At 40.1% G+C, this 11201-nt stretch overlaps 1 protein-coding gene across 2 annotated transcripts; it reads right to left on the bottom strand.

The window, feature by feature from the left end:
• Positions 1-323: 323 nt before the first annotated feature.
• Positions 324-4880, bottom strand: SRSF6 (serine and arginine rich splicing factor 6). Of its 2 annotated transcripts, none has more exons than XM_083358236.1 (6): positions 4637-4880; positions 4076-4224; positions 2607-2728; positions 2262-2470; positions 1859-1942; positions 324-1753 (listed from the first exon to the last, which is right to left on the bottom strand). In XM_083358236.1, exons 1-6 carry the CDS (start codon positions 4741-4743, stop codon positions 1399-1401), a joined length of 1026 nt encoding a protein of 341 aa, XP_083214362.1. In that variant the 5' UTR covers positions 4744-4880; the 3' UTR covers positions 324-1398. The 2 variants fall into 2 exon arrangements, with proteins under 2 accessions (XP_083214362.1, XP_083214363.1); XM_083358237.1 differs by having other exon boundaries at positions 2607-2754; positions 4072-4224.
• Between the last annotated feature and the right edge of the window lie 6321 nt (positions 4881-11201).

Consider the following 11201-nt stretch of genomic DNA (forward strand, 5'->3'; position numbering starts at 1 on the left):
AGGAAGGAGGCAGTGGCAAACCACTTCTGAAAAAAACTTGCCAAGAACATTGCAGAGACTAGACAAGCAATTGCCAAAAGTCAAAAACTGATTTTAAGGCAACCTTCCCCTGCAAAAGATTTGTAGAATATATTGCAACAGTAATAACCTAAAAATGAGAAACTCCCCAGGCACTATTGACATTGTGGAAGTAGCAAGGTAATTACAATATGGGATAGATCATAATAGATATTTCTTATTTATTCACTATGAGAAGTGAATTTTGCCTGAATCAATCTAATGTATAATACTATCTACTAAACAAAGTTACACTGACACAAACATTTGAGTCACTGATTTAATTTCATACAAGTCAAACTACACATTGTATAAAGATTATAAGATTGTACTAGTATTTTACTAAACTTATCGATTACATGTAAGCTTGGTGATTGGATTTCACCCCACACATACTTATTTTAGATAACTGGAGCCCTAATCCTAACAGTTTAGAATTTTTCACTAATCAAACTGCTTTTAGTAGTAAAAAACTAGGGGAAAAAAATCCCTTCTACTGTAGCCATCCATGTCTTCAAAATCTGGGAAAAGGACGTGATGTACTACAGCAGAAGGGAAAGAACAAATATATTACTTGAGTGGATTTCTGCTTGTAGAAGAGGGAGGGAGGAACACTGGGTTCCAAACTGTTATCAAATTTAGACCATGTAATTTTTTTTCAGAAAAAGAGTAATTGCAAAATTAATGAATAAACTGGGAATTGTTATCTGGCACCTGAAATTCTTATTCAATGGGTTAAACACTTATTAGTTTTAAGGTGTTAGGCAAAACTATACTGTGCAGAGATAATCATTTTTTAATTAAGTGATATTGCCTCAACACAATGAAAAAAAAAATGGGTTACTTTTGGCAACTTATGGTACAGCACAATGAAGTATTCCAATTTATGCTCAAGGATTAGCATTACAAGCGTCTCTGATTTGTTCAATACAGGTCTTCTATGCTTTTAGAAGAAAGCCTTAATTCATAAAACTAACCTCCATAATTACAAAATAATGGAAATATTTAGGGAATATTACCATTTCCAATATCTTCACACTCAAAAGTTGTATATAAAACTCTTTTCCCACTCCCCAGCATATTACTTCAGCTGTGGCTCCAATAAAAAAAAGGCTGTCTTAATTTCTATCCCCAAAAGAAAAACTTTTTTTTACTGATATTCCTGTACACATCTCAGAAAGTTTCTGAGTTACTTCAAAGTTACTTCAAATCTTTTTGTCTTGTTTACTTGGTGAACAAGACAATTTCTTTCTGAAATTAAACAGATAACCAAATACTAATATTAAAAAAAGACTTCTGGCTGCCCATACAATGTTCCATAATCGCATAATAGCTCCAATCTTAATCTTGTGAACTGGATCTTGACCGTGAACGGGATTTTGAACGTGACTGTGAATGGGATCGTGACACAGCTCTTTTGGATGGAGACTCAGAATGAGCCTTTGCAGGTTGATGCTGTATTGGAGAACGGGAATGAGATCTGCTTTGCGACCTTGATTTAGACTTTGTTTCTCCTTTTCCATTTTCTTTAGGTGAACGAGACACAGACCTGGATCTGCTCCGAGACTTTTCTTTGGATCTGCTGCCTGACCGTGAACCTCTGCTAGATTTCAGTTTTGACTTGCTCTTTGATCTAGATTTTCGACTTTTTGATCTGGAACGTGATCGGTCTTTACTCTGAGACCTAGATTTAGAGCTAAAAAAAAAAACACCCTTAAATTATGCTTATTTTAAAAAGTATTATTAAATATATCTAATATACTGTCAATGGTAAAACACCTATTATAAAACATGCTCTCACCGTGATCGGCTTTTTGAGGCACTACGGGATCTACTACGGCTGCTGCGACGACTTCGACTGCGTGATCGCCTTCTAGAACGGGATCTAAAGAGTATATTACAAATAAGCATTGTAATACATGAGAGGGAATCAATTTTTTTTGTTCATTATACAGTGTAAATACATAAATATCTTTTCCAAAAGTAGTATTATACACACACCCACAAAACATATCAGCATTCCAGTCAAAAGCTTGGAAATAAATTATGCAAATTTTTAGTAAAACTTATTTTCTGAACAAAATTCTAGTGTACCTGATGCATTGGAAACAAGAGAAAGACTACATCAGTGGTTTTAAAACAACAAAATGTAGTTTAGTCCTAAAGGATCTTTCATATCAAGTAAATACCAGGTTTATAAATACCTTGATCTACTGCCGGAGTAAGATCGCCTATGGCTCGATCGTGGCTTATCTTCAACTAGCCTGATTTTTCGTCCATTTATCTCTGTGCCATCCAATTTATCCAAAGCACGCTTCATGTCAGAGTAAGAACGGAATTCTATTACTCCTTCATTTGTCCGCTCTTTATGGGCATCTGCATAGGTTACCTCACCAGCTTGCCTCATGAAATCCTTAAATAAACGGAATCTTTATTTAGCCAAAATTTAAGCTTCAGTTAACTCAAAGAAACTTTCTTGTATTTTACAAGATGTACCAAAAATGACATGAAAAATTGGCTTTTTAGAAAATATTTTTATATTAACTTACTTTCAAATCTTGCCAACTGCAGTGACTGGAAAGGTTTTCAACAATTAATCTGTATTCTGTACGAACAGGTGGTCCATATTTATCTCTTCCTGATGCTCTCCGACTGCTATATCCTCCACCACCTTTATCATACAAAGATAGAAAGTTACTGACCTTATAAGAAAAGCAAGTACATTAGTTCACTCTAGTCTATAAATTGTATTTACAGGAGTAGGACTTTATTTTTCTAATCCTCCACAAAATTTTAATTCGCCATATTTTATATATTAAAGGCAAATCAAAGTCTAAAATCCTACAAGACTGTGCTCCTAAACTCTGTTAGAGAGTGACTGCACCTTTATTAGATTTACCTCGCTAAGTTTTATTTTACAGAACATTGTAAAATATAAAACTTAACTGATTACATGCATTTCTACATTTACAAAAACGTTTACTAGTTTACACTAAGTACTTACATCACAGTATGAGGTATAAGGTGGTGGTTTGGCCACAACACACGCAAGGTAACAGTCACCTAGTTCAGTTTAACCAGTTTTGTCTAACCCTTGGAATCCTCACCATCACCCTGCGTCTAATGGCAAAAGGCTGCTGTCGTCATGGCTTCCGGTAAGGTCAGCCAAAGGGTCATAGGGCAAGGGTCACACAATGTATGGAAAAGCCATGGCCAATCAGGAAAGGCAGTCATCTTAGCCTCAGTGGACACAGCCTCAGCCCCACTGGTCACTTTTAAATTGAAACATCAAGGACTTGTTAAAAAATTTGAATTGAACATGCAACAACTTCAAAAAACATACAAATTGCAAGAAATTCCACCTCCCCAACATGCCCCGAAACCAAAACAGGTCTATCTTACTGCTCTTAATCATTATACAAAATTCTACCAAATGCATCCAATTTTTTTTTTGTAGGAAAGATTAAATGAAATGGGTGTTGCATTAGTTATTTTGTCTCCAAATTAACACGTCCGCCTTCTATGAAAGCGTACCCTCTCTCTTCCAATTTCTAAGCAAATATTCATATTAAGGCATAGGCTCATTTGTAACAGCCGTCACCACTTTAAGTAACGAGCTTTAGGTGGTGGGAAACCTCCCATTCGCTTTCCTGCTTCTTTGGAAGCTTTAGGCCAAATGTGTGAAATTAAGAGCAGTGAGTGTTTTATATAGAACTCCCAATATGCCCCCCCTCCCTCCTGTGGTTCTGCACTTATGAGTGCCATTTGCCCAATCCCCGTCAAGAAAACCTCACAGCTTTAAAATCCAGAGGGGGGGGGGGAATGTAGCCTCCCTTCGGACAACAGGGATTGTTAACCACCCACCCTTCCAAATTAAGGTCCAAGGAATCCTCCTCTACCAGTTCCCCCCCCATCCCCCGTTCAGGGCCACCCATTCGCCCCACTTGCGCTCCTCTTCCCCGGCAACCCACGGCTTGTCCCCGCGCGCCTAAGGAGGCCGCAACAGAGCCATACTCACTGCGGCTGCTGTAGCTGTAGCCATCCCGGTCGCGGCGGGGGCCGCGGGCGTGCTCGACGATGACCCGCTCCCCGCACAGATCCTTGCCGTTCAGCTCGTAAACGGCATCCTCGGCGTCACGGGAATCCTCGAATTCCACAAAGCCGTAGCTGCAGGAAAGGAGGGGCGTGGCGGGAAAAAAAAAAGAGAGGAGAGAAGGCGCCATCAGGCCACGGAGATCGACCGCCACGTTTCAGGGCTTGCCTCCCACTGCCGCCCCGCCGCCCGCGATTCGGCCGGAATCTGCGCCGCCGCGGAGTGTGTATGCGGAAAGGGTGCCTGTGCACGGCTGCGATAAGGACACGCTGTGCAACACCACCATCCACCCCCGTAACGGGACAAAAGAGACGAAGCCGTGTTTGGCCGCCATCTTGAACACGACGCCACGCGGCCCGAGAGGAGGCAATGGCAGGCAGGCCCCTGCCGCGGTCAGGCCATTTTTTTACCAGCGTCTGGCGCCAAATACTAAACCCTCCGGCGGGGCCCCCCGCTAGGCCTCGCTTCCCCCTGCCCCTTCCTCACCCGTTTTTTAAGTCGACCTCGAGCAAGCGGCCGTAGCCGCTGAAGAAACGCTGGATGTCCTTTTCCCGCACATGGTAACTTAAGCGGCCAATATAGACACGCGGCATCCCCGCGACCTAGAAAAGGAGAGAGGAGGGGAAGGGGAGGGGGAAAGGATAGATGTAAGAGCCGAAAGCAGTTGCGGAACAATGGTCCCAAGAAGCGCTGGTAGTTACGGCCTATCCCGTAGCGTAATGAAGGATGGCCCCCGGGCAGGCTTTTATATTAGTGGGCGGAGTCTGGATGACTGTACTATTAGCGTCTTTCGGGACGTCACGGAGGACCTCGAGATCTGATAGGAAAAGAGGAATGTCAAGAAACTCCGCGCGTACAACGTGTCCCGCCCTCTTCTAAAGCATTTCCGACTTGGATCGCGCTTAGAATTAAAGCATAATTTGAAAAGCGAGGCTTGTTGAATCAGCTATAATTGCTGGGATCGTACAACAGGTTGTCATATTAATTCGGCCTCTGTTTTGTAGTGGTAAGATTTAAGCCTAGGGAAACTCAGCCATGAAAGCTTGGTCGGTGACTTTGAGACGGTCATACTTTTTCAACTCGCACGTCAATCTAAAATTTGTACAAGTTACAAACTAATGTTGCAAAAACTCTCAACATGTCAAGATGCAAACCCTCATGATCCCTGTGAACCTACACCGCATTGGAAGAGAAGGAAATGTTATATACGTGAGCTTCTGCAGGGAAGGTGGGAAATTTACCTTAAATATATTAGCAATGTGTTTTTCAAAACCTGCTAAGCTAACGTCAGGCAACCTATTTTATTTATTTAAAACGTTTATACAGCTGCCTATCTTCTAATCAACTCAGGGAGGCTTTCAATCAAAAGTTAAAACAACATATAAACCATATTAAAACTAAGCACTAAAACATTAAAATGTTAACATTTTGCATGATGTAAATGGCCAGCCATATATATAAGGCCATCAAACGGCCCCGTTTTGCATGCTGTATGAAGCCCTTGGTATTGTGTGTGTGCGCGTGTGTGCATGCATGCATGCATGACTTCAAGACAATCTTGAATTCTGGTGACTAGTCCAGGCAGTTTTCTCAGCAGAATTTTAATAAGTGGTTTGCCATTGACTTGTTTCTAGAACTGAGAGAGAATGACTACAGTAATTCAGATTCACCCAGCTGGCTTTATGCCTAAGGCAGGACTAGAACTCAGTCTCTGGTTTTTTAGACTGTTCTGTTTAACCCAGGGGTCAGCAACCTGAAACAGTGAAAGAGCCACTCGGAACTGGTTCCCTCACAAAAGGAAAAACTGGGAGCCGCAAAAAATGTGTGCGCGTGCACGTACATGCACGCATGTGCAGAACAGGGTTTGAATGAACAGTGGAGACGGCAAGATATGCACCTACCCTGCATATTTGAATTGATTGGTTGAACTTTTTTAGTCCCTTTTTTTGGGGGGACTGCACATGGTAGAGGACTGGGAGCCGCAGGAGACGGCTGAAAGAGCCGCATGCGGCTCTGGTAGTAACCTACTACTTTCCAAAAATTTTCTTCATTACCCTAAAACACTTATCAGAAAGTCTATTTTGCTCAGTGCAGATAGCTGGACAGAAAAACATACAGGTTGTGTTGTTACCCAAAGACAAACTATTTTACCCAATTTTGTGTAATTTGCCCAGATTTGGGAAGCACTACTTTAATTACTTACACTAAACTTGTTCTCATACTTTATATTCCGCTATATTATAAGGGGAGGGAAAGGAAATAACATTCTTTATAGTATTCTTCAGGGAAACAGGCTGTAGCAACTAAAATCTAAGCCCTGCACTTCTCTCTAGGCCTTCTACTTAGTTTGGGACATGATCAGGCCGAAGCACTTATTAAACAGCATGTAGCAAACTCAGTGCACCAATTGCTTCTAGCCAGAACCCCTTTATTGCCAGTGACTCCAACAGGCACTCTACTATGGCATATTAACAAAACTCAAAAGTTCCCATACATTAGAGGGCCTTCCACATTCCACGTTATTTACTGATTAATTATTCATCTTCAGAAAGATTCATAGGTCTATATGTTGAATGTCAGAACAAATTAATTCTCTTCAAATAATATATTCTGCTCAGCCAAATATAAAACTGCTAAAGAATTTCTGGAAGCTTGGCATTCAGACAAATGAGCCATCAATAGACACACAAAGATACCCATTTACATGCCTTTCAAAAGAGACAATAAATAATGGAGAAGAAACCAAGCATTCAGATAATCATAGAACAACACTGGACAAACAAGCAAGCAGAAAACAATACTCTAAGCAAGGAACCATCAAAGAGGGAACTTTACTACCCCCCCCCCCCCGAAAAAACCCGGCAGGGCAAGCTAATGTATATAAAGAGGCAGCAAAATCCACACTCATTTGCACTGATGATGGTACCTACTTGGGTAATGAAAGACTTCAAGCAAGCAAGCAAGTTAATAGGGCAACTAAGAACCCACAAATCATAATCTGTTAGGCAAAAATTCATGGTATGATAACTTACTGAACTCTTTATTGTCAGAGTAGTAAATATTATTTTCTCTAATCTGCCCTTTTTGCCGAGAATTGGTTATATATTATTGGTAATGTTTATCACATTAAAAAAATTCTTCATAAAACTATTTATTTTTTGCCAGAATTTGCCAGCCTTGAAAATACCCCTATTCATAAGAATACATTAAGTTGTAAGTATAATATCACTGAGTACTCTTTATTTCTTAAACTTCTACTGTTTAACAAGAGTAATTGGTAAAATAAATGAGCATGTATTTTGACTATTTGGAAATTTGCTTTTGAACTCTCAATACCTTTTTTCTTAATATTGGCCTTGTTCGTGATTAAATAGGTTTATGTTAGAATTACACCATCCATTATTTATTGCCCTAGATGATCCTTGGTTCTGTTTCTGTGTGTGTGTGATCCTTTTCATGTATAGAAATTTTGAAGTGGTGCTTTGTTCAGGCCTTGCTATCTGAATCCCCTCCAATATTGTCTGAGAATGTTGAAGGTTTAAGCTGGGACTTGATTATTTTGGGGTTTATTTATTTTTAGTTAATTAGTTTGTTATCACATTTATGTAGCCGGCCATCTCACTAAAAACAATTCTGGGCAGTGCACATAAAACATTTCTCGGTAGTTTACAAATATCTCATTTTTGTTTCCAGACACAATTTAAACTGCTGGTGCTTCCGCTGAGCCCAGAAGAAGCACCGATCAGCTGGAATGTTGCAGCATCTCCAGGGTCTTGTTATTTACATTCAGATGCTAGGCAACTGATTAATATTTATGAAGGTCACAGTGTCCCAGGGTCATGTGAAGTGACCAAAACCTGCTGCAACCACCAGCAGAGGGGGGAGGGAAATAAAAACTAAACACCCTCCCCACCCCACCCCTCCTCAGACAGGAGGAAAAGCGCCGCCGGCTAGGCAGGCAGGTGTCTTGCTCGGCTGTGGCTTGGTGGGGGTACTTTTTTCAGTGCCATTGTAACTTCAAACAGTCACTAAGCGAACTGTTGTAAATTGAGGACTATCTGTACTTCATCACTTTTTTCCTTTTTTTTTGGTCATCACGTTTTTGACACCTTGCTAGGCGACTGGTGGTACTCAGATGTTGCCATATCCTAAAAGTGGTACAATGGGTGAAAAGGTTGAAAAGCCTTGATCTAGATCAGGGGTGTCAGACTGCTGGCCTGCGGGCCGGTTGCATCATACAGAGGCCACGGCCACCCCAGCTCCGGCAATGCAAAAAAAGTCGAGATACGTCACGACATGTCACATGACATGGCGAGTTTGACACTCATGATCTAGATGATTTAGTTTAAGTTGCTGTGGACAATACAGTCCTTATACAGTCCTTATTAGTGGAACTGCGTCTCCAAGGAAATACACCCAATTCTGAATACATTCTCAAGATGCTAGATCAAAAGAGATTTGTTCGTTCTTGCTTTTAAGCAGATAGTGATTTATTTATTTTAATAACTCAGAAATAGTTGTTGGATTGTGCATAAAAAGGCTAAGAAAATATATAGCAGCATACATTATTTGGTTAATTTACTGGTTGCCAGCAGAGAGCACTGCAGCCAACTTGTTGAATTCAAGTTAGCATTCTTGATTTCTGTATTGTTGTCCCTTTACAGTTTGATTTTTTTTTGCTTATTTATCTGATTTTAATAAATATTTATTATTCAGTCTTGATCCATAGTTCTTACATATATGAACACACAATAAAATCAATGAAGGACAAATTTGACAAGCAGTTAAAAGCCTGTTATAAAAAGAATACACTTAGGCAATTAAAATTTGCTCCTCTAAAGCTGAAAAGAAGATAAAGACAGCATCAGACAACCCTCCTTGAAGGCAGACTTGTAGGAATATGGTACTACAACTAGGTAAGCTCTAGATTTATTTGGCACTTATGGTATTTCAGATGATGGTAGGACATAAGGAGGATTTCTGAACTTGATCATATTTATTGGGTTCACAGGAGAGAAGAATGTATGCTATTAATAAGCATTCCATTTATATCTTCATTGATTGTGATTTTTATCTTTGTGAAAACAGACAGGGAGTAATTAAATGTCTCTCTTCCTGAGCTTAAGGAGATGTACACTGAATCTGTTCTGTCCTAGGCTAATGAACTACAACAACATTGTTATTCCAAGTGCATTTAGAATAAGTCCCCTCAGATTGAGATGATCAATAAATCATACAAACAAACAACAAATAAAGTATCTGGGAAACATAATACATCTATCTTATCTTTCCCTTATCAGCCATTTCTCCTGATTTTTTGTTTTCCTTTTCTTAACCCCCAAAATGGGTTAAAATAGAGGAGAATATATGTAACTTAGTGTTGAACTGTGGAGTCCTTGGATCTCTCTGAGCTTGGTTGTTTGCTTGCAGACATTTCATTATCTGACTAGGTAACATCAGCAGCTCCTGTTAGTGTGAAGATTGCTCCTTGTTTATATACAGTACCTTTCCCTGCCCAAGAAGATCACATGCTCACCAACACTGGCAGGACAGTTTATTGTATTGGAATTGATTGATCTTTTTAGTCCCACCCAGTCTGCCATTACCACCACAGCCACGCCCACCCAATGGGACATACCCACCCAATTTAATTTAATTTAATTTAATTTAATTTAATAATATTTCTATACCGCCCTTCTCCCGAAGGACTCAGGGCGGTGAACAGGGCAAGAATAAAAATACAGGATTACAAAAGTTAAAAAATAATTAAATACATGCCCATATACTAAAAACAATTAATACATCTTAAAACCCCAATAAAATAACAATAACAACCCCCCCAGTCCCCCATCAGGCCAGGCCAGCTTGTTCAAAAAAGTATGTTTTTAGCTCGCGGCGAAAGGAGCGAAGATCGGGCGCCATTCGGAGCTCAACCGGTAGCTGATTCCATAGCTCCGGGGCGCCCACAGAGAAGGATATCCCCTGGGGGGCCACCAATCGACATTCTCTGACCGGTGGCACCCTGAGGAGGCCCTCTCTGTGAGAACGCACAGGGCGGAGGGAAGTTGATGCCGGCAGCAGGTGTTCCCTAAGGTACTCCGGACCCCTGCGCATGTAGGGCTTTGAACACCATTACTAGTACCTTGAATTGGCCATGCCCACCCAATTGGCCACGCCCAACCGGCACCCAACAATACATAAGTAGGTTTTGGGTTGCAGTTTAGGCGCTCGGTCTCTAAAAGGTGTGCCATCACTGCCATAGGTTCTCCACCACTGTTCTAACCTGTTAGAAGTTTAATCCTCTTAAGGCTGCAATTTCAGGTTGATACCACCAGATGTCATCTTATTGAAATAAAAGCAAAATAAACTTATCTCATGGATATTTTCAGGAAAGTGCAATCGGCTTATCTTAATCACAGAATTTTAGAGGAGGAATGATATCAGTCTAAATAGTATTCTCTTTCACTTGTAATTTTCTGCTTCTTTATTTTTTTATTGTCTCAAAATTATTTTTTTAAAGAAATATATATAAGCAGGCTCCCTTGTTTTCTTATGATTTTTCTATTTTGTTTCCTTCTTACAAAAAAACCCCTAAAAGGGAAAAAAACAGGAATACCAAATTAATGAATTTTAGCTGATAATGCTTGATCCTGGAAGCATGGTTTGCAGGTAACTTACAGTAAAGCAGAGATGCTTTTTAAAATAAAATAGGTCTAATTTTTTTTGGTTGGAACAGGTTAATTGTTTCATGAAAGGAAGAGATCCTTCTGCTCATGTGAGATACATGTGTTCATGTGATTATCTAACAGAGGTTCCACCTTGGAGAGCATAGGCAAAGAGGCAATATCAGTGGTTTATTCCTTCTTTTTCCAAAAGCCTATATAGTATGTTGTTGTGTTCAGGAGAAACTCAATTTTGAGGGCAGCTTTTCAGGTTTTCCTCATAGTGGAACTCTGTTAAGAATGCTCTGCAACTAATCTATTGTTTGATAAATGAAACAAAAAAATAATAAAGGAGACTAAGCTGAGTCCAAAAACACCAGAGAATTTCT

Source organism: Vipera ursinii, assembly GCF_947247035.1.
Source record: "Vipera ursinii genome assembly, chromosome: 3".
NCBI classification, from domain to species: domain Eukaryota; kingdom Metazoa; phylum Chordata; class Lepidosauria; order Squamata; family Viperidae; genus Vipera; species Vipera ursinii.

Coding starts and splice junctions, on each gene's coding strand:
- SRSF6 (XM_083358237.1), bottom strand. CDS start 4,743: ATGCCGCGTGTCTATATTGGCCGCTTAAGTTACCATGTGCGGGAAAAG. Junction 2,755..4,071: donor AGCTACAGCAGCCGCAGTGA/GTATGGCTCTGT, acceptor TTATAAGGTCAG/TAACTTTCTATCTTTGTATG. Junction 1,943..2,261: donor TACTCCGGCAGTAGATCAAG/GTATTTATAAAC, acceptor TATACTCTTTAG/ATCCCGTTCTAGAAGGCGAT.